Source organism: Talpa europaea (assembly GCF_964194135.1).
Source record: "Talpa europaea genome assembly, chromosome: 12".
NCBI classification, from domain to species: Eukaryota; Metazoa; Chordata; class Mammalia; order Eulipotyphla; family Talpidae; genus Talpa; species Talpa europaea.
Window position 1 is genome coordinate 13,669,133 of NC_140079.1, and position 19,297 is coordinate 13,688,429.

The window sequence follows — 19,297 nt, forward strand, 5'->3', positions numbered from 1 at the left end:
ATGATTATGATTCTGCTTGATAATTGTTTTATTGGTAGGAAACATGTACAAAGTGCTTTAGTGCTCTGAGGGAGGAAGTCTGCCTTGGGAAATCTGGAGAAGCGTCACAGAATTTGTGGTATTTGAGCAGCTGATATTCAATTTAGTTCTCAATTAATGGGTACAAGTTACCAGGACAGAGAGAACATTATGTAACAGTAGAAATCAACAAGAAAGAGCATGAATCACTTGGGGCTTAGCAAGAAATTGTAGCCATCCAGAAAATAGGGAATTTGGGGGCTAATGGCAGAAGATGAGGCCTGAGTGGTAAATTAGAGTTGAATAGTGATGGTTGGAAATTAAACTACTTACTCTGGGCGATAAAGAAGCCAGCAACTGTTTTTAAGCAGTGCGTGACATGATCATATCTGTATTTTAGAAAGATGATTTGTTAACTGGATAAAGGATAGGTCAGATAGGGTGAAGGAGCGGAGAGACCAATTAGGCAATTTTGCAGTGTTCCAGATGAGAGATAATGATGGTTACCATAAAAAGAGGTGACGGTAGGGATGAAATAAGAAGTTTAGGAGATAACATCCAAAGAACTTAGTGACTGATAGAATAATAGAATGATAGCAATCAAATATAATTACCTTTATGTGACTGGTTGAATGATGACTGGTGCTATTAATTGAAATAGGCGACAAAAGAAAAGATATAAATGTGATGGGAAAGGAAATTAGTTTAGTTTTGAGCATGCTGATACTGAGGTACTTATAGGATGTCCAAGAGTTAAAGGACAAGAGAAAAGTTGGGGCAGTATATACAATTTGGGGATAACAGAGGTCATGAGAGTGGGATAGGTCACATAGGAGAGCACATAGAATGAAAAGAGGGCCAAAGGCCCTTGTTTGATTTTATTACGGGTATTACCTGATACTCTGAATGTGAATGAGGATACAGTTGTTACCTGAGCAACCTCTGCAGTTGTGTTAAACCACCGCTAGCTGGATGGTGAGTTTATATTTGAAAGTGATATCTAAAAAAGATAAGCCTAGTACAGATTTTGCCAAATACTACTGGAGGACATAGAAATAAAATGTATTCTTAGTCTTTGGGTAAACTACTATGGTAGTTTGATTTTCAGGAAATTACTCTAGCAATTCTCAAACCTTTTTTTTTTTTTTTTAAAGATTTATTTATTTATTTATACATACATACATGCATACATACATACATACATACAAGCACTGGGTAGAGTCAGAAGTGCGGGAAGGTGAGAGAATTCACCAGAGCCAGAGCAGGGAGCAGAACAGGCAGACTGACGAAATACATTGCTGAGGGGAGCAGCGGGTGGCAGGAGAGGTCTGCGCACCATGTGGGACCCTTGCCCGGCAAGCCAGGGATCCAACCAGCGCCGCAGTGGCTGCGGGCAGCTTCGCAACCCAGCACTCAACCGCTGCACCACCAGGGAGGCCCTCAAACTATTTGTTTTTGACAAAAATTGTGATATTGTTAAACGAGACTTAACCTAGAAGTTTAAAAACTTGCTCTTAGCTTTTTGACTTTGGTCAAATCTCTGAACCTTTCTTTCAGTAAAATGTGATGATAATGGGGCTTGCTTTCTTTACCTCATAAGATTGTTAAAGGTTCAATTTGAGATGGTAAAATTAGTCATAAAGTATTTTAGAAACATAAAGGGGTTATCATTTGCTTATTGGAAAATTCATAAGGTGATAAGGTTTAAAAGGTTTTCCTCTTGCTGCAGAATTCTAAATGTTTGTGGTTATTGGTTTGGGTTGTTTAAGAATTTGTTTGAGAATTTGTTGTTAAGAATTTGTTTCCCAGGTTTCTGACCATAACCTAGTCTGCTGTTGAATAATTACTGCAAAATGTATTTCCAGTTATTTTTCTGAGTCATAAAGTGTTATTTTTATTTCCTTTTTTTTTTTTTTTTTTTTAAATCTAGATTCAGGAGGAATCAGATATGTGGAAAATAAGAGAATTAGAGAAGCAGATGGAAGATGCTTACCGGGGAACCAAAAGGAAAATGTTACCCAGCAGTTCAAGGTGAAGTTGAGAATCAAAATACTTGCCATTTTATTCAGAATCTTTGGCTTTTGCTTTAAAGCAACTTGGTCTGTTGAAAGTAGATGAATTGAGTTCTAAGAGTACTTCAGTCTTCTGTCTTGTATAAATCCAGGCATAAAGCATAATAGGCTATGATGCATATTGCCCGACTGTTCGTACTTACTTGAAGCGGGGAATTTAAAAATTCTTCCTTGCACAATTGTAATGTTAAAGGATTCTGTGGATTCTGACTTAGTTGATGGCTTTGACCTTGGGATTTTCTAGTGGTATCTTGTCACATAACTGACTGTTCGCGCTGCTGTTTTCCTGTTAGTCTTTCATACTGTTTCAGCCTTTTCATTTCCCCCTGCTCACCGTCTTTGCCAAGTCACCTAGCTTTTCACATTATCTTAATATTTTTGAGCGTGAATACGAAGAATTATGCAGGTGTCTTACCTGTGGAAGTATAGTAATGTCTGAGCAGCTGGCAACATCTCTTGGGGCTCATCTCTTGTGCTGTCAGTGTAGAGTTGTATGTACGAGAAATGGCTATAAATTAATAATGCTGATTTCTAAAGTCAGACAGGGAAATCAGTAGTTAGTAGTGAGGTGTTTTAAGGTATGAGCTTGCCTGTGTAGTAAGTGGACTTCTGGAGTGTGATTGTCTATGTGTACATGGCTTCAGATTGGAAAGTATTGAGGATGGTCTTGGTAAAGAAGGCAGTATCAAACATAAAAATAAATATTCTGTCAGTTTGGTTTTTTTCTTTGAAGATGGTCCTTTGAGAATTTAGAAGTACATTTAATACAGATGATGGTTTGTTTTGTGTTAGTGGTTCAATTCCAAGTCACATTTCCAGAAACAAAGTACTACTCTTTTAGAGTGAACTGTTATCATCATGGTGAACAAATCTTTAAAACATAATCATCATATGGGCAAGGATTCTGACTGTCTCAGATGCTATTACCAACAGCTAGAACAATGCCTGGCATGTAGGAGGCCCTTAAACATTTTTGATAACAAATTAGCTGGCTAGGTCACCTGTTAGTGGAAATTGTAAGCGCAGTCTGGATCAGTGATTTTCAGTTGTCTTTCTTCAGCATACTCATCTGGTTAGCCTTTGCTCCCATGTTACTATGACTTCACTACTGCAAGTCGCTGGGTTTTCGGAGAGCATGTTTCAGAATCTCCAGGGTAGTTTGAAGTGTTCCTAGATGTCATTATGCTCTCCATATCCTCCTAGTTGAGAATCATTGAGGGAGCTACAACATGCTAGAAGTTCAGAAGTCATTTCCTTTACAACAGGATGGTTGTTTTGGTGAGAGTTTTATCGGACATCTGTACACACTTATAGAGAGGAAGAAATTGCGTGTTTTATATAATTTTTTAAAACAATAATGTCAAGTTGTTTTCTTTTCTCCCCTTAGCTTGTTCAATGCGTTTTGTGTATGATGTTCCATAATGTGATCTCACATATTGCTTCTAAATCTTAAATTCTTCTGTGTTCTCTTCTAGTCGGATGCGTAGTGATGGTTTTGATGAAGAAAGTCAGAGAGACTATTGGAGACCAAAGAATGAAATTTCTGGGACACTGGAAGATGATTTTCTTAAGGCAAAATCCTGGAACAAGAAGTTGTATGATTATGAAGCTAACATGCCAGACAGGTTAGTGACTAAATTCAGATATCACCTGATAAATGGATAAACAAGATGTGGTATATTCATACAATGTAATATTATTTGGCAGTAAAAGGAGTAAAGTACTGACACATGCTACAACATGGATCAATCTTGAAAACATGCTTGGTGAAAAAAAACTAGACACAAAAAGCCACTTACTATGCTTGTGTTTGTATGTTATATCCAGAATAGGCAAATCTAGAAAGATAGAAAGTAGATTAGTGGCTGCAGGAGAAGAAGGTATGGAGATGTCTGCTAATGTATGTAGTCTTTTTGGAGTGATGAAAATATTCTGAAATAAGATTGTGGTGATGGCAGCATAACAATATACTAAAAATCACTGAATTTATACTTGAAAAGGGTCCATGAAGGGTATCTTAATAAAGTTACTATTTTTAAAAATTGTCCCAGTGTATACAGTATTGTGAAGTGTTTTTGAAGAAGTGCTTCACAGCTAAAGAGCAGCTTGTGAGTCTTTATATTTCTTTTTTTTTTTTTAGATTTATTTATTGGGCCTCCCCTGGTGGTGCAGGCAGTTGAGCACCGTGCTGTGAAGCTGTCCGCAGCCTCTGCAGCGCCAGTTCAATCCCAGCCAGCCGGCGAGGGTCCCACATGGCGAGCAGACCTCTCCTGTCTCGCCCGCTGTTCCCCTCAGCAGTGTATTTCGTCAGTCTGCCTGTTCTGCTCCCCGCTCTGTCTCCAGTGAATCCTTTCACCCTCCTGCAAATCTGGCCTGTACCCCCTTCTTGTATAAATAAATAAATAAATCTTTAAGAAAAAAGATTTATTTATTTATGTATGTATACAAGAGCTGGGGTACAGGCCTGTGAGTCAGGAGAGGTCTGCTGTGCCATGTGCTGCAGAGGCTGCAGATTGCTTCATAGTGTGTTGCTTAACCCTTTGCACCACCAGGGAGGCCTGTATTCTTTTTTTAAAAAGATTTATTTTATTTATGCATACAAGAACCAGGGAATAGGCCAGAGGTGCCAGGTGTGAGAGGATTCACCAGAGACAGAGTGGGGAGCAGAACAGACAGAGCTACTGAAATACACTGTTGAAGGGAGTAGTGGGTGAGACAGGAGAAGTCTGTTGTGCCTGGCTGGGGATCAGGCCGCAATGGCTGGTGATAGCTTGACAGTGCTGAGACTTTAATCCCTGTGTCACCAGGGAGGCCCTGTCTTTGTATTTCTTAAGGAAGAGAAGCTTCATTAAGTAGCTATTTCTAAGTGAACCTTTGTATCTGAAATGATAGTGTGCAGTACAGATGTAACTGGCTAACTTACTAAGCTATAATGTGGGGTTGGCTCTGTTTTCTCTATTCTTATATGTGTCTATGCATGCTTTCCTAATTCTAATTTGCTTCAATTTTTAAAGATGTATGAATTGCTTTACCAATACATGTAATAAGATATGTCTTCTTACAGATGGGGTCACAGTGGTTATAAAGAATTATACCCTGAAGAATTTGAAACAGACAGGTAAGGCAAATTGACTAAAAAAAAATTAAGTTTAGTACAAAGTCTGAACGATAAATTGAGTTCCTGACTTGGGCAAAGGACATTATATTTACCATTAAAAATCTAGTGAGGGAAGTGATACATTATTTAGTTGGGAGACAATTGGTATTTTGCCTTTGATTCGTTTGGCATAGTTATTATTACATATAGTAACTTAGTATTGTAGATTAGAACTTTTATTTCATTTAAAATACTCAGTAATGAAGTTATAACCCTGTATCAGAGTTCAGCTTTAAATTTTATATGTTAATGCCAACTTCCTTTCTAGGATGCAAAACATTAAAATACAAATTCATTTTTAACTTTCTATAATAAAGAAGATTCTCTTTTTTATTAGTAGTGATCAGCAAGATATTACCAATGGGAAAAAAACATCTCCCAAGGTAAAATCATCTACGCATGAATCTCACAAACACAAGAAGTCAAAGAAATCCCACAAAAAAAAGCAAAAAAAAAGATCACACAAGAAACAGAAGAAAAACAAAAAGGAAGCCACAGATCTAACAGTGGATTCCTCAAGTGAGTTCTCTGAAGAAACTGGAGCTTCTAGTACCAAGAAAAGGAAACAATCACATAAGCGTAAGAAAAAATCCAGGAAAAAGTCTCTCAAAAAATCTGCTTTATTCTTAGAGGCAGAAAGTGACACTTCCCAGTCAGATGATTCCTCATCCAGCAGTTCTGAGGAGAGTGAGGAAAGAGACACTAAGAAAACCAAAAGGAAAAAGAAAGAGAAAAAAGTTCATATCCCTGTAGTCAACAATGAAATACAGGAGAGGACAAACAAACGCACAAATTGGAAAGTGGCTACAGATGAAAGGTCTGCGGAGAGTTCAGAGGATGACTAAAGGAGAAATTCTTCGGTTTCCTCAGGACTGTGGGTATTTCCAGCTCTTACACCTTGGGGTTTTGCCAGTGACTTGTGCTCAGCACAGGGGTCCTCAGGTCAGAGCTGTCTTGTGCCATCCATGTACTTTCGACAGACTTGTCTTTTTCGGCCTGTTAAACTTGACCTATTGTTAATAGGGAAGCTAGTATTTTGTTATGAAGGTTTCTTGAAGAGATTATTTTTTTGCAATTAATCACATTTAGTGTAGAGAGCATATACAACAGATTAAGACCCAGAAAGTGGAATCTCTCATCACCTGGGTACACCAATTGGAACATTGAATTTGGGGGAAGCAAAGGCTGGGATCAAGAGGTGGATTGGAACCAGTGCTATGTAGAATGGTGTAAGGGAACATCGTGTTACTCATGCCACAACTTGGCTATGTCTTCAGCCTTGTGCTTTGATCCTTTTGTATTTTGGCCTTACAGGGATGGGATCCAGCTAACTTAATGAGGAGATGAGCATAAGAACAAATTTTCCCTTCTTGATAGCACCCATAGATAGCTGCTATATGACCAGGGTTTTCTGTTAAAGTTCCCTTCCACAGTTGGTTACACTCCTAAAACATGGTAATTGGATAGTAAAATGTTCTTTAGATTGTTGGAGATTACCTAAATGGACTTGTGTTCAAAATTATTTCTTCAGTTGTCTCAGCTAAGTTCTCAACTAAATGGGGAAGAATTAGGAACTAGTCGTGCTGTCTGATGGTGCTCTGAACTGGATTCAGAGCAGCAGCTGCCATTTAAATGTCTTCCTTGTTTTTTCCCTAAACCTATTAATGAACTTTTTCCCTGAAACTTAAGTTGAATCAATTCTAAAATGAAAGACTTCTCAGGGATATATCCACTTACTTCCAATCTGACTTTGGATTAAAGCACCAAGCAGAGACCACATTAGTTCCTTTATACTATATACTGTGAGCCCTGCTATGTTGATTCTTAAGATTCTAAGATATCACTGAAAGAAGTCTGGCAGAATATAAGTTCACTTTTTCACTCTGGCAGATCAAGTGACAGTGTTTTCTTGGTTGTCACCTTGTGAGCTGAGTAAAAAGCTTGAAAACTCAGACTTTTGCTTCTGCAACTAATTGGTTGTGACGTCTGGAGCAGGTAAGTTAACCTTTCCTGCCTTAATTTCCCCATGAGTAACACATACTTCATGGTAGCATGACAGTGTAAGACACCAGCAATAGATATAACTATGACAACATTCCATGAGGTGGTAATATTTTATAGTTCTGATGACTAACTTTATTCTTTACAGACAGCTTTCTAATAAAAATGTTTAGTCTTAAAACATGGTTGGCCAGAGGTTCCCTATCTCTTGATTATCAGCAGGTGCTACCTTTTGGGTTATTTATTTGAAATATTAATACTTAAGATATTTGGTACATTGGTACTCAGTGTTCCGTGGTGTATATTTTTACCTTTTGGATTAGTAGGGGCCCAAGGGGGAAGAGCGGTCTATAATCACTACCTCTTAGCTTAAAGCAATTGTTTTGTTCTTGGAGCAAGTGAAATCTGTGTTGGAGTTTTCAACATGTATTTTTTAGCATTGTTTCTGTGCTGTAAGAGTACTAATTCCTAAGCACAGCCTCAGGAAGATGAGACAAGTTATGTCCAGGAAGTTGGTTCTGTTGGGTCTTGACCTTCCTTTCCTCCCACATTAGCAGGCCCATCTCTTAACAAATACACATTATGCCTGTTTTGTTTTTTTGCCATGTTTACCTAAATTTCTTGGTCCTATATAAGCAATAAAGCTATTTTCTGTTTTCATCTTTCTCAATCCCAAATTCTCTATGCCTTAAGCCAAGGCTTTGGTGGTTCTTTCAGCTCCCTTAAAGATGGCTTAGAGTGGCTCCTCAAAAACCTCAGATTTTCCATTTGCACTACTGGTCTTGAAATATTTATTTCTAGTATTCTTGCCAATCAGAGATTTCTATATTAAGTCCTAAAGTGGATGTAAAAGAAAAAAGCTGGAGAATTCACATTTATTGAATAATTGTGTTACAACCTGAAATTTCTGAATAAATAAATTTCATCTTTTGAACATTTGATCTATTACTTTTTAGCACCAACAGGCTTCCTAAGAACCTGAAGTTGACCTGACAGTTAACATTCCTCCAGTGAGCTTCATTCAGTCTACTTAGTGACAAGTTTTTTGCTGCTTCTGCCATTTTCCCAGAGGATGTTCTATTGCCCTCCTTTCTGTACAATCTGGGCAAACCGACTGGTGATAGCAAGAGTAGTGTCAATGAAGCGGTCCACACAACTAGAGAGGCAATTTTCAGTGCGAGAGTCTAGACGATTCCCTGGCTTCTCCACACATTTGTCCCAACATAGCTCCATAAAGTGATGCACCTAAGGGGAAAGAAAAAATAACGATCACTGGGAGCTACAGATAGGCCTACCTGCCAATTTTCTTACTTCCTTTCCCATTTCTCTAGTTTTCTATCACCTGATTAAAACATTCTTTAAATCAAAAATGGATTTTCCTCATTTCCTAATTGGTCACTGATATGGGCTATATCCTTATCCCTACAATCCCTTTCTCTACTTTCCCTCCTCTTGAAGTAATTAAATACCTTCCCTCAAATTATTCCTGTCTTTGCATAATGCATCAATTTCAGCCCACTCCCTTATTTAACTTCAACCCATTACTGTTCCTGTGAGGTCCTTACACAGCATTCTCAGTTGGACTCAGTAATTCTCTTCCTAAAAGTATATCCATTCATCTAGACAGTTCAAATTCTTGCCTCCTTGAACACCACTATTTGTGTCAATTCCTTAACCACTGTCAGAGTTGTTGATATCCCCCCCCCCCCATCTAACACTGGGAAGGAACAGTAACAATAGTGTACTCATCTCATTTCAGATCTAGCTCCCAGAGAGTACAGTTCTTAACCTTTTTGGGGTCATGGACACATTTGCAAACTGATGAAGAAAAACGTACATACGGATGCAGACAAGATGTGAGCACCTTCATAATGATCAGAATCCAAAGATTTCCAACCACTGTTCTTGAGACTCATTCTCTGCAAGCCCTCCCAATGCCCACCCCCAAAGAAATGGCTATTTGGGAGGCTGGGTACTAGTCAATTCCGTCAGTCTTTTCTGCGGTTCTAAAAGATGACAATCATCTCCGTGTAAGAGTCGCGTTTTAAGTAGCCCAAAGTCATGCGCCACGCCTGAAGCCTCATAAAACTCGTCCTAAACCGATCGTCTAGCGCGACTACTTCAGCGCCCACCTTTCTCTGACGGTATTCTGCTCTACCATTCTCAAGCACAATCCTCGCATTCCACGCACAGCCCGGCGCGGCCGGGAGCGACTGCGAAGCCGAGACCCAGCGCGGCCGGTGTCGTGCCCGGGGGCACGTGGCCTGGAAGGGGCAGAGGCGGCGTCAGGACCCAGATCTCCGGGTCCCAGCTCAAAGGGCTTGCCGTCACATCCCCGAGCCCCTGCAATTTCTCCGCTCGCTTCACTTCCCCAGCGGGGCTTGCTGGGCGGGGCGCCGGCGGCGCGGGCGGCGGGTGGAGCCGCGCCGAGCACAAGGCGGCCTCACCGCGCCGCCCGCGCCGGGCTCCGCACGTCCCTCCTCCCTTTTCACCCGGGTCGCCGTCCCCGTCCCCGCACCTGTGCGGTGAACTGCGCCTTCTGCTGTTCGGCCGCCACCAGGCGCTGCAGCTCCGCCTCGCCCGCCTCCCCGAGCTCCGCCATCACCTGCTTCGGGCTCAGGACCGGGCGCCGAGCGTGTGCGCATGCCCGCGGGGCGCGCCGAGCGTGTGCGCATGCCCGCGGGGCGCGCCGAGTGTGTGCGCATGCCCGCGGGGCGCGCGCCGCCCGACTTCCGGCTCTCCCGGCGTTCTCGGTTCCTTGTTTTCTGTCGTCACGGAGGGGTGGCCGTTGTCACAGGACTGCTTCCGGGTTGCCGGGTGACCTTGAGCACGTAGAAGCGCGATGGCTGTTCTTTGGCGTTTGAGTGCCCTCTGCGGTGCCCAAGGAGGCCGAGGTGAGGGGCCGGGCTGACCCGGGCGCTTAGCACAAGCTCCAGACGGGAAGGGCTGTGGCGAGAGCTGGGCTGCCGGGCGGCGAGGCCGCCCGAGGAGCGGGGAATCCTCCCATCCCCTTGGGCCCCTGCCTCCTGCTGAAGCCACAACAATGCCCGTCGTCGCCGGCCGCTTTCCCCTGCTTCGGGCTGACCGGAGGTGGGGTCACCTGAAGGGACCCTCCTTCTGGAAATGAGCGTCCTGCTAAGCTGTCCATAGGACTCTTCTTTTTCTCCCACGTCACTGTCCCTAAAACGTTCCCACCCGGAATCGGAGAAGAGTGTTAAGATCTGAGGCCCAATTCCCGGCCCCAATTTCCCCTGGAATTGGTGTGTTTGAGTGCGGGGTGGGGGCAGCAATCTGATAATCAGTCAGCTGGGCATGTGTTTTATATCAGGCACTGTAGTAAGGTTGAGCGACTCACGTGAATAGAAGATAGTTCCTGTCTTCAAGAGAGTTTTCATCTTTCCAGGGGAAACCCGTGTAAACGTTACTTAGCAGAAAGCAAAACCTCTTGTGCTGTGCATGTGTTACGCCAATGCAGAGAAAGAATATATTTAGCTCTGTTTTGGAAAGAATTACCCTGTCTTGCTTTCGGAAAAGATGTGCCTGATTTGATTGTGGAGGATAAAGCAGGCCAAGGGAGGAAGGAAGGACGTTACAGTTAGAGTTTATTGGAATGAGTAAACACGTTGATGAAGGTGTAGATACTGTGTGGTAGTTGGATTTAGCACTTGGTGCAAAATCCAGATTTCTGAAATAGGTTAAAGAGTGGTTGGCATCTTAAAGAGTGGTTGGGATGTCACTAAGTAAAGTGGGGAACATGTAAACAAGTTTGGATAGGAAAGTGAGTTGAAGGGTGATTTCAGTTTTGGACACTGAGTTTGAGGACCATGTGGGATATCTCAGAGGAAAGGCCTGGCAGGCACTTAAACTTCTGAAACTCTGGAGAGAGATCAGGGCTGGTTATACAGAATTGGGTGTCTTCAGCTTATAAGCAGTAGAAGCTGAATAGAGGGAAGGACCTGGGGTGAGGAGAGCAATGGGCAGATGATGGAATCCTGGGGAAATATTCAAGAGAACAGGAGGAGACTGTTGTAGGATGGTCAAGATGAAAGGAAGAACTGGAAGAAAATTCTGTCACAGAAAACAAGGAAGGAAAGGGCACCAGTGCCTGGTCATGCAGAAAGGCTCAATAGATGATGACTGTTAAATACCTCTGGGATGTGGCCACAATGGAGACCTTTGACTACTTACCTAAGCAGCTTCAGTGGAGATAGAAACCAGTTTTGGAGTTGAGGAAGGACTGAGAAGTGAGGAAGTAGAAACGGTTTAGAAAACACTTTAAAAATGTGTGGTCGGAAAGAGGAGTGCATGGGCTTTATTTAGAGGACATAGGGTCAAGGGAAAGGTTTAATCTGTTATATCAGTCAAGGAAAAAATGGCCAGTGGGAAGGAAGAAGAGATTAAATAACTTTTATTTCATAGTTATAACTTCCTGGGAATATGCTAAGCAGCTTGCATATGTTATTTTTCAGTAGACTATGGTGAAGTAAGTACTGTTATTTCTGTTTTGTAAGTGAGAACATTGAGGCATAGAGAGCCAGTTCAACTTAGTGCTTTACACAGCTAATAACTGGTGCAATTGCATGAATGTAGGTCTGTTGTTTTTTTTAAACCAAGAGATAGGATCCAAAAAGGGTCAGTATTCATGAGGAAGAAAGTAGTAGATGAGCTTCTCAAACAATATCAGATACCTGGAGGACAAATACTTTGTCTTTTTTCTCTCTTGCACCAGTGCAGAGCATATCTTGCCAGTAATAAATGTTTGTTGATTGGGTAGATGAATAGATAGAAGCAGAAAGGAGCTATAACATATATTTAAAAATTAGTAAAAAAATGGAGGGCCTCCCTGGTGGCGCAAGGGGTTAAGCACTGCACTATGAAGCAATGGCAGCCTCTGCAGCACGCATTTGATCCCCGGCCAGCCAGGGAGAAACCCACATGGCGCAGCAGACCTCTCCTGTCTTGCTTGCTGCTCCCTTCAGCAGTGTGTTCAGTCAGTTAGCCTGTTCTGTTCCCCATTCTGTCTCTGGTGAGTCCTCTCATCCCCCACATCTCTGGCCTGAACCCCAGCTCTTGTATACGTAAATAAATAAATCTTTAAAAAAATAATAAAAATAAAAATTAGTAAAAATGGGGCCCAAACGTGAGTGGTTCATATATGAGATTGGAAAACTCTTTCAGTGGTTGCTTAGTTGGCCTCACAAATGCCCAGTGAAATGATGTGGTCCTTATTTTACAATGAGATGTCATCTCCTATGTGGACTGAGCGGCTTGCCTTTAGTCATTTAGAAAGTCTGCCAGTCTTGTTAAGGGAAAGTTGCTTATTACCTCCCTAATGTCTCTTTTTTTTCAGCGCTGTTGCTTCGAACCCCAATGATCAGACCTGCTCATGTCTCAGCATTTCTACAGGACCCACCTACCCCAGGATGGTGTGGGACACAGTACATTCACCTCTCTCCCAGCCGCCATGGTATGTTTTTTCCATTGCTGCTGCTTTCCAGGCTCTGGACATCTTCCCCTGGGCCAGTGATTCCAGGCTCTGGACATCTTCCTGCCTTTGGCAGGACCTGTTGTGGGGATTGTTGGGGTGGGGGTGAGAGGGTTGGGGGCACTCATGTCTCCACCTCATGTCACTAGTTTATACATTTGGGCAGACAGTGCCAGTGGAGTTGAATGATGCCATTTACACTCATAGGGAACCTTCTGGTCTAAATCTCTTAACTTAATGTATTTTTTTTTTTAAAGAAAATACCTCTGTAGGAAGAGTTTTTAATATAGTTCAGTCATTCTTCTTTAACAGAGATGAGCCAGATATGAATAATTTAGAATAGTGGACAGTTTAAAAAGTCATGGATTTTTATAGCTGTTAATTGAATTGCTTTTTTTATTTTGTTTGATCTTAAAGCCATATGGCAGTTCTTGAATATTGTTTAAATATTAAAATTAATCTTATGTCTCATAGGTGAATAACGAGTTAACTATATTTTCATTTTTAAAGTCTAGCAAATGAATTCTATGAAAACAAAGTTTATTTATTTTTAAAAGATTTATTTATTTTTATGCAAGAACTGGGGTACAGGTCAGAGGCATGGGAGGGTGAGAAGATTCACCAGAGACAAAGCCGGGAGCAGAACAGGCAGACAGACCAAAGGCACTGCTGAGGGGAGCAGCTGGCGAGGCAGGAGAGGTCTGCCGTGCCATGTGGGTATCTCCCTGGCTGGCTGGGAATTGAACCCGCGCTGTCGAGGCTGCAGACAGCCTCACAGTGCTGCGCTCTACCTGCTGCGCCACCGGGGAGGCCCAAAATAAAGTTTTTTTGAAATAAATATTATGTAATAAAATTTTACAGAGATAAAAACTTCTCTTGATTTTCAAGTCACCTTTTAAATATAATTGTGGGGCCTCCCCGGTGGCGCAGCGGTTGAGCGCTGGGTTGCGAAGCTGCCCGCAGCCTCTGCAGTGCCAGTTCGATCCCCAGCTGCTCCCCAGCCACCGGAGGAGGGTCCCGCATGGCGCGCAGACCTCTCCTGTCTCCCGCTGCTCCCCTCAGCAGTGTACTTTGGTCCTTCTGCCTGCTCTGCTCCTCGCTCTGGCTCTGGTGAATTCTCTCACCCTCCTGAGCTTCTGACTGTACCCAGTGCTTGCATAAATAAATAAATAAATAAATCTTTAAAAATATATATATAATTATGTCTGATTATGACAGGTTAGGCATGTATAGTTTTCTGCTTTCTCGAATTACTTGTCTGTAAAGTTTTTGGTTTCTGCATTCCTCTGCTTAGTTCAGTTATATTTAGGAGAGTAGTTTTAACTTGGGATGCATAGGACTGAAAGAGAGCCCCTAAAGTTGTTTGTTTGTTTATTAAGCATCCTTTTTTTATTTTTTCACAATATATGATTTCTCCATTTAGGTGTGGTCACCATAGTTTACCCACCACCAAAGCACCTGTATCCTCCACTGTAGTCCATTGTGCTCTCCTTAAAGTTGTTTTTTAATATGTGTATTTGTGTGCATTTTCCCAGGAAATAGCTCTAGCTTTGTATTAGAGTCCCAAAGCAGTCTTTAATTAAAAAAAGAGAGAGTTTCTCAAAGAAATACTTAAAAACCATTTTATGTTCAGCTGTTTAAAAGTTTCCATGATCATATCTGTTTTGAGCTGTTTGTAAGACCTGGGACAAGAGGGCTATGATCTTAAAAGTTGACATCAGAGCTTTACTTCTCTCTAAGTTGGCTGGTTTAATTTTGTTTGGGGAGGATTTTTAATATTACATTACTTCCAAAGATTAGAAGGTAGAATAAAAGAGCAATGTTTTAAAAGAATTTCTTAGCTGTTACCAAATTATATTCGTAATGTCCATTACACTGAAGTGCAAAGTTTGCTTGTCTGTAATTATATTCTAATCAACTTGTTTGGATTTATATTCTAATCAACATATGTGGGTGTTCAGACACCTTGTGCTTACATACTTTAAAAGAGGGAGATAGTATCTCTACCATTTACATTCTTTACTGTAACCTCTTTATGTTTGGAATTAAGTCTTACAGGAATACAGTCAGTCATTCTCTCAGTTTGCAATTATTTTGTGGAAAAATTGAAAGTGAGAGATTTTCTGTTTCCCTCTTGGATACTTATGACTCTGGTTCTTCCTTTCTGTAGCTGGTTCCAAGGCTGCATCTCTCCACTGGACTAGTGAGAGAGTTGTCAGTGTTTTGCTCCTGGGCCTGCTTCCAGCTGCTTACATGAGTCCTTGCTCTGCGATCGACTACTCCTTGGCCGCAACCCTCACTCTCCATAGTCATTGGCAAGTATAGTGCTCTGTTCAGTATTACGTTCTCTGATTAGTTTTTTTTTTTTTTTGCCTTGAGCTTGTCTCTTTATTGTACATTACAGAAAAGTTGTTTGAGATATTCAAGACCTATCTATAGAAAATTTGAAACATATAAAATATGTGTCCAGATTTGTGTATCTACCTGATTGTTAAGCATCTTCACTTCCATATCTAATAGGTATTTAAAATGTAGCACATTGTAAAACTGAGCTCCTGATCTCCTCCAGATCTTTTTCCTGTACTGTACTCTTGCCCATCTGAATTAACACCATTTCCATTTCTACTTGTTCAAGCCCCAAGCTTAACCATCACCCTTGGTTCCAGTAGTAGCCTCCTAATTGGTGTCCTTTTGGCTACTCCCAACACACCTGCCCCAGTAATCCTGTTAAAATGTTCATTCAGGTTAAGACATTCTCCTTAAAACCCTCTGTCTCCTCTGTCTTACTCAGACTAAAAATCAGAATTCTAACAGTCTCCTGCCTGCTAGGCAATGTGATGCAGCCCTTGTTTCTTTCCCTTTCTCCAGCTATTCCCTCCCTCATTCACACTGACTTCATAATATTTCCATATATGTCAGGGACACTCCAGGCTTCAGGCCTTTTTTTTTATGCATACCTTCTTTCTGCCTGAACTCTTTTTCGACTTCTGTACTCGGTTTGTTTCCTCATGTCCTTAAATGGCACCTTCTCAGTGAAACCTTCTCTAACCACTTACTCAAAATTGCCTTTGTCTTTCCCAGCATTTCTTACTCCTCTTTTGTTTTATTTTTCTCAGTAGCACTTGCTGCCTCCTAGCATACTTTATCATTTATTTGCTATTTTGTGTATTCTCTCCCTCTGCTAAAATGAAAGCACACGTACAGAAAAATCGCATGAATCAAATCTATAGGGTAATGAATTATTATCAGGGTAATACCCTTCAGGTCAAGAAATAGAACTTCGCTGCTTACTACAGAAACCTCTTCCATGAGTTCCATCTCAGTAATAACTTCTTAGCTCCGCCCCACCCAAACTGTTATTCTGATTTTTATAGTAATCTCTTCCTTGCATTTTGTCATAGTTTTATCACCCGCATGTGCCTCTTAGATATGATAGTCCACAGTCTTGCTCTTTCTTACAAAAACAAAATATGATAATCAATTTTTGACTGTTTTCATTTACTTGTGTCTCGAATGCCTAGAGCGGTACCTGACACATAGCACTAAGTAAATACTTAATTGAATGAATGCACTTCCAGTATTTATTTACTGAATCCAGTGTAGTTTGTAAAACTTTTCTTTTTTTATATATTAATTTTTTTATTTTTTTACATCATTGTTCATTTTTAAACAATATTTGCTTCTCCCCACCCCTTCAGGTATAGTCCCCATAGTTTCCTTCACCAGTGCACCCGTGCACCATCACGGGTAAACTTTCTAACTTAATTATTTGACCATTTGAAGGATTGAAGTGCTGACATACGCCACCATGTGGGTGAGCCTAGAATACATGCTAAATGAAAGATACTTGACACAGAAGGCCACACACTGTATGATTTAATTTATATAAAATGCCCCAAATAGACAAAGCCATAGAGATGATAGCTGGGAGTGGGCTCTGGGTATAGGATTTCTTTTGGGCATGATTCTGGAATTAAATAGTGATGATGGTTGCACAACTCTATGATAGACCAAAAGCCACTAAATTGTAAAAAAGTTAGTTTTATGGTTTACGAATTATATCTCAATAAAATATTTGAAAGTTACCTTACTTACGTTACTCCCAACTTAAAGCATGTTAGGTTTCCCATTGTATTTCAGTTAAATTCATACTCCTCTAGGGCCTCCTCGGTGGCACAGCGGTTGAGTGCTGGGCTGCGAAGCTGCCTGCAGCCTCTGCAGCGCCGGTTCGATCCCCGGCTACTGGCGAGGGTCCCTCGTAGTGCGCAGACCTCTTCTGCCGCGCCCACTGCTCCCCTCAGCAGTGTACTTCGGTCCTTCTGCCTGTTCTGCTCCTTGCTTTGGCTCTGGTGAATTCTCTCACCTTCCCCGTGCTTCTGACTGTACCCAGTGCTCATATAAATAAATAAATAAATAAATAAATAAATAAATCTTTTAAAACAAACAAACAAATAAATAAATAAATTCATACTCCTCTTGACCTTCAAGGCCTTTCATGATCTGTCCCTCCTTTCTAAGCTCCATGTGCTCCAGCCATACCAACCTTATACTGTCCCTTAAAGATGCCAGTGTCGGCCTTACTTTAGTTTGCGGTGTTCTTATTTAGGTTATCCTTTCTAAAATTCTTCATTGTATATTGTGTATTTGCTTTTTCTTTTTCCTTCACTAGAATGTATGTTCTGTAAAGGCAGGGATGCAATGCTGTCTTATATATTATTCTCCCAACATTCATAACAGGTGCTGGCACATGATATCTATTTAATAAATTCTTTTTGAATTGATGAAAAATTTTATGGCGCATTTACTTTAGTTTGGAAAAAACAACCCAAGATTTTATAGATAGAGTTAGCAATTAGTTATTATCTCTGATATAAATAAGTGGAAAATTGAATTTGAAGAGTGAGAGATGTTTTTATTATTAGAATTTTTTGATGCTTTTATTCTATTATTATTACCATGAGTTGCATTGGAACTTCACTTGCGATTTTTCATTTGTACTGTTTCTTTTTTTTTTTAGGGGCCTTGGACAAGTTGTTACTGACTATGTTCCAGGGGCTGTTACGCAGAAAGCTGCCAAGGCGGGTGTTTTGGCACTCTCAGCTTTAACTTTTGCTGGGCTTTGTTATTTCAACTATAATGACGTGGGCATCTGCAAAGCTGTTGCCATGCTGTGGAGGCTTTAAACTTTTTGACTTAAATACCTTGAGAATTGATTGTATTCTTTGCCTCTGCTCTGTCACACCATTTCAACTCACAATGAGGAGGAAATAACAGATCAGTCCATTGGTGAGAGAAACTTCTTCTCCTAATCACCTGGTTATTTTTAGAATTTAATCTAAATGGTGTTATCTCTCATCTTCTCATAAGACTCACAATATAAACATTAAATAAACATTAATATGAGCTTTTGACTTTTAATTTATCAAAGTCTTAAAGGGAATTCAGCTTTATTACCATTTATCATCGATACCTGGTCAAGCTCCTGTATTTGTCCTGGGAATGAAGGAGAAAGGGAAAGACTATTAATTCATACGTAAAGACTTTTTAGAAAACTAGGCAGTGTTTAATTTTTGAGGACTTCCCCTTCTGTTCAGTTGATACCAATTACTGGTGGTTACATGGCCTAGGGGTCTTTAAAATTAGGAAATGCTGCTATTTTAAGTAGGGAAGAGATCCCCTAAAGATGTATCAAAATATTGCAGACTTAATCCTTAAGTGAGACTTAATCTTTACATGTGTTTATTTTACTTGCTCTCAAATAATCCATCCACAGAACTAGAAGAAATAAATTGTTATTTTCCCACTGGGAATCTCAAATGTGAAAATGTATTCTATAAAAATAAAGTTTTTTAAAAATAAATATTATGTAATAAAAAGGTATTCTACTCTTATGTATTAATTGTCCCTAGTTTTATTAAATAGAAATGATTGTTGCATCCAGGCACTACAAGAGGACTCAGTGTTTATATTTCCTTCTGGGACTTAATAGTTAAATCAGTCTTAACATACTGTAATACAAGAAGACTTACGTGTGACAATCAGAAATACACTGAGTATGAGTAGTTTGGTGTAAGGAGAGTGTTAAGATTAAGTAGTAGGAGTTTGAACTCTGTCCCAGATTATGTTGTTCTGTAAATGCAAGCCATTGAAATTCAAATGGTAATTTTTATGTATATACATAGTCTGGTCTAAGAAGTGAGAGTAAGACGAGATGGTTTCTCCCAGCAACATAGAGTAACCAGGACTTGGAGCGTTTCATTCACCGTGAACTTTACTGGGTGGCTGAGGCAAACTATTGAAGGGGAATTGTCTAGAAAGGTAAGTGTGTTCATGGATGTCTGTACTCAGGGTTAAAGATGAGGTTCCCTTGATGTGCTGATGGCCTTGTAGGAGATTCAGCTGTGCATTATGCTTCTAGAAAGGTGATTAATTCTGTTTTGGGGTGGGGTAAACATTTCAGAAGGGAGTGATGCCTAAATAGGAATGGTGGGCCCAGTGCGTCCTGCAGGAAGGAGTATTTTATTACTGCTATTTGGAATTGCTATTTCATGATGATAAAAAGGC

General features: G+C 40.6%; 3 protein-coding genes across 5 annotated transcripts; 2 read left to right on the forward strand and 1 right to left on the reverse strand.

The window, feature by feature from the left end:
• Positions 1-1,605: 1,605 nt before the first annotated feature.
• Positions 1,606-6,243, forward strand: NKAPD1 (NKAP domain containing 1). Of its 3 annotated transcripts, XM_084248830.1 has the most exons (5): positions 1,606-2,049; positions 3,566-3,715; positions 5,155-5,208; positions 5,588-5,766; positions 5,878-6,243. In XM_084248830.1, exons 1-5 carry the CDS (start codon positions 1,967-1,969, stop codon positions 6,090-6,092), a joined length of 681 nt encoding a protein of 226 aa, XP_084104956.1. In that variant the 5' UTR covers positions 1,606-1,966; the 3' UTR covers positions 6,093-6,243. The 3 variants fall into 3 exon arrangements, with proteins under 3 accessions (XP_084104956.1, XP_084104955.1, XP_084104954.1); XM_084248829.1 differs by having other exon boundaries at positions 5,585-6,243; XM_084248828.1 differs by having other exon boundaries at positions 1,952-2,049; positions 5,588-6,243.
• A 2,082-nt stretch (positions 6,244-8,325) lies between these two features.
• Positions 8,326-9,850, reverse strand: TIMM8B (translocase of inner mitochondrial membrane 8 homolog B; the record flags this gene model as incomplete). Its single annotated transcript, XM_084249251.1, has 2 exons — positions 8,326-8,493; positions 9,767-9,850. The coding sequence occupies 2 exons, from the start codon at positions 9,848-9,850 to the stop codon at positions 8,326-8,328; spliced, it is 252 nt and encodes an 83-aa protein (XP_084105377.1).
• A 240-nt stretch (positions 9,851-10,090) lies between these two features.
• On the forward strand, positions 10,091-17,916 carry SDHD (succinate dehydrogenase complex subunit D; the record flags this gene model as incomplete). The annotated part of the gene is given in 4 exon segments (XM_084249550.1): positions 10,091-10,142; positions 12,599-12,715; positions 14,904-15,055; positions 17,752-17,916. Coding segments are annotated over 4 exon segments (486 nt in total).
• Positions 17,917-19,297: the final 1,381 nt, after the last annotated feature.

What these genes read in the sequence shown, in the direction of transcription:
- NKAPD1 (XM_084248829.1), top strand. Translation starts at nt 1,967, where the DNA reads ATGTGGAAAATAAGAGAATTAGAGAAGCAGATGGAAGATGCTTACCGG. An exon ending in ATGTTACCCAGCAGTTCAAG is followed by an intron (nt 2,050 to 3,565) that starts GTGAAGTTGAGA and finishes GTTCTCTTCTAG; the next exon opens with TCGGATGCGTAGTGATGGTT. An exon ending in GAAGAATTTGAAACAGACAG is followed by an intron (nt 5,209 to 5,584) that starts GTAAGGCAAATT and finishes CTTTTTTATTAG; the next exon opens with TAGTGATCAGCAAGATATTA.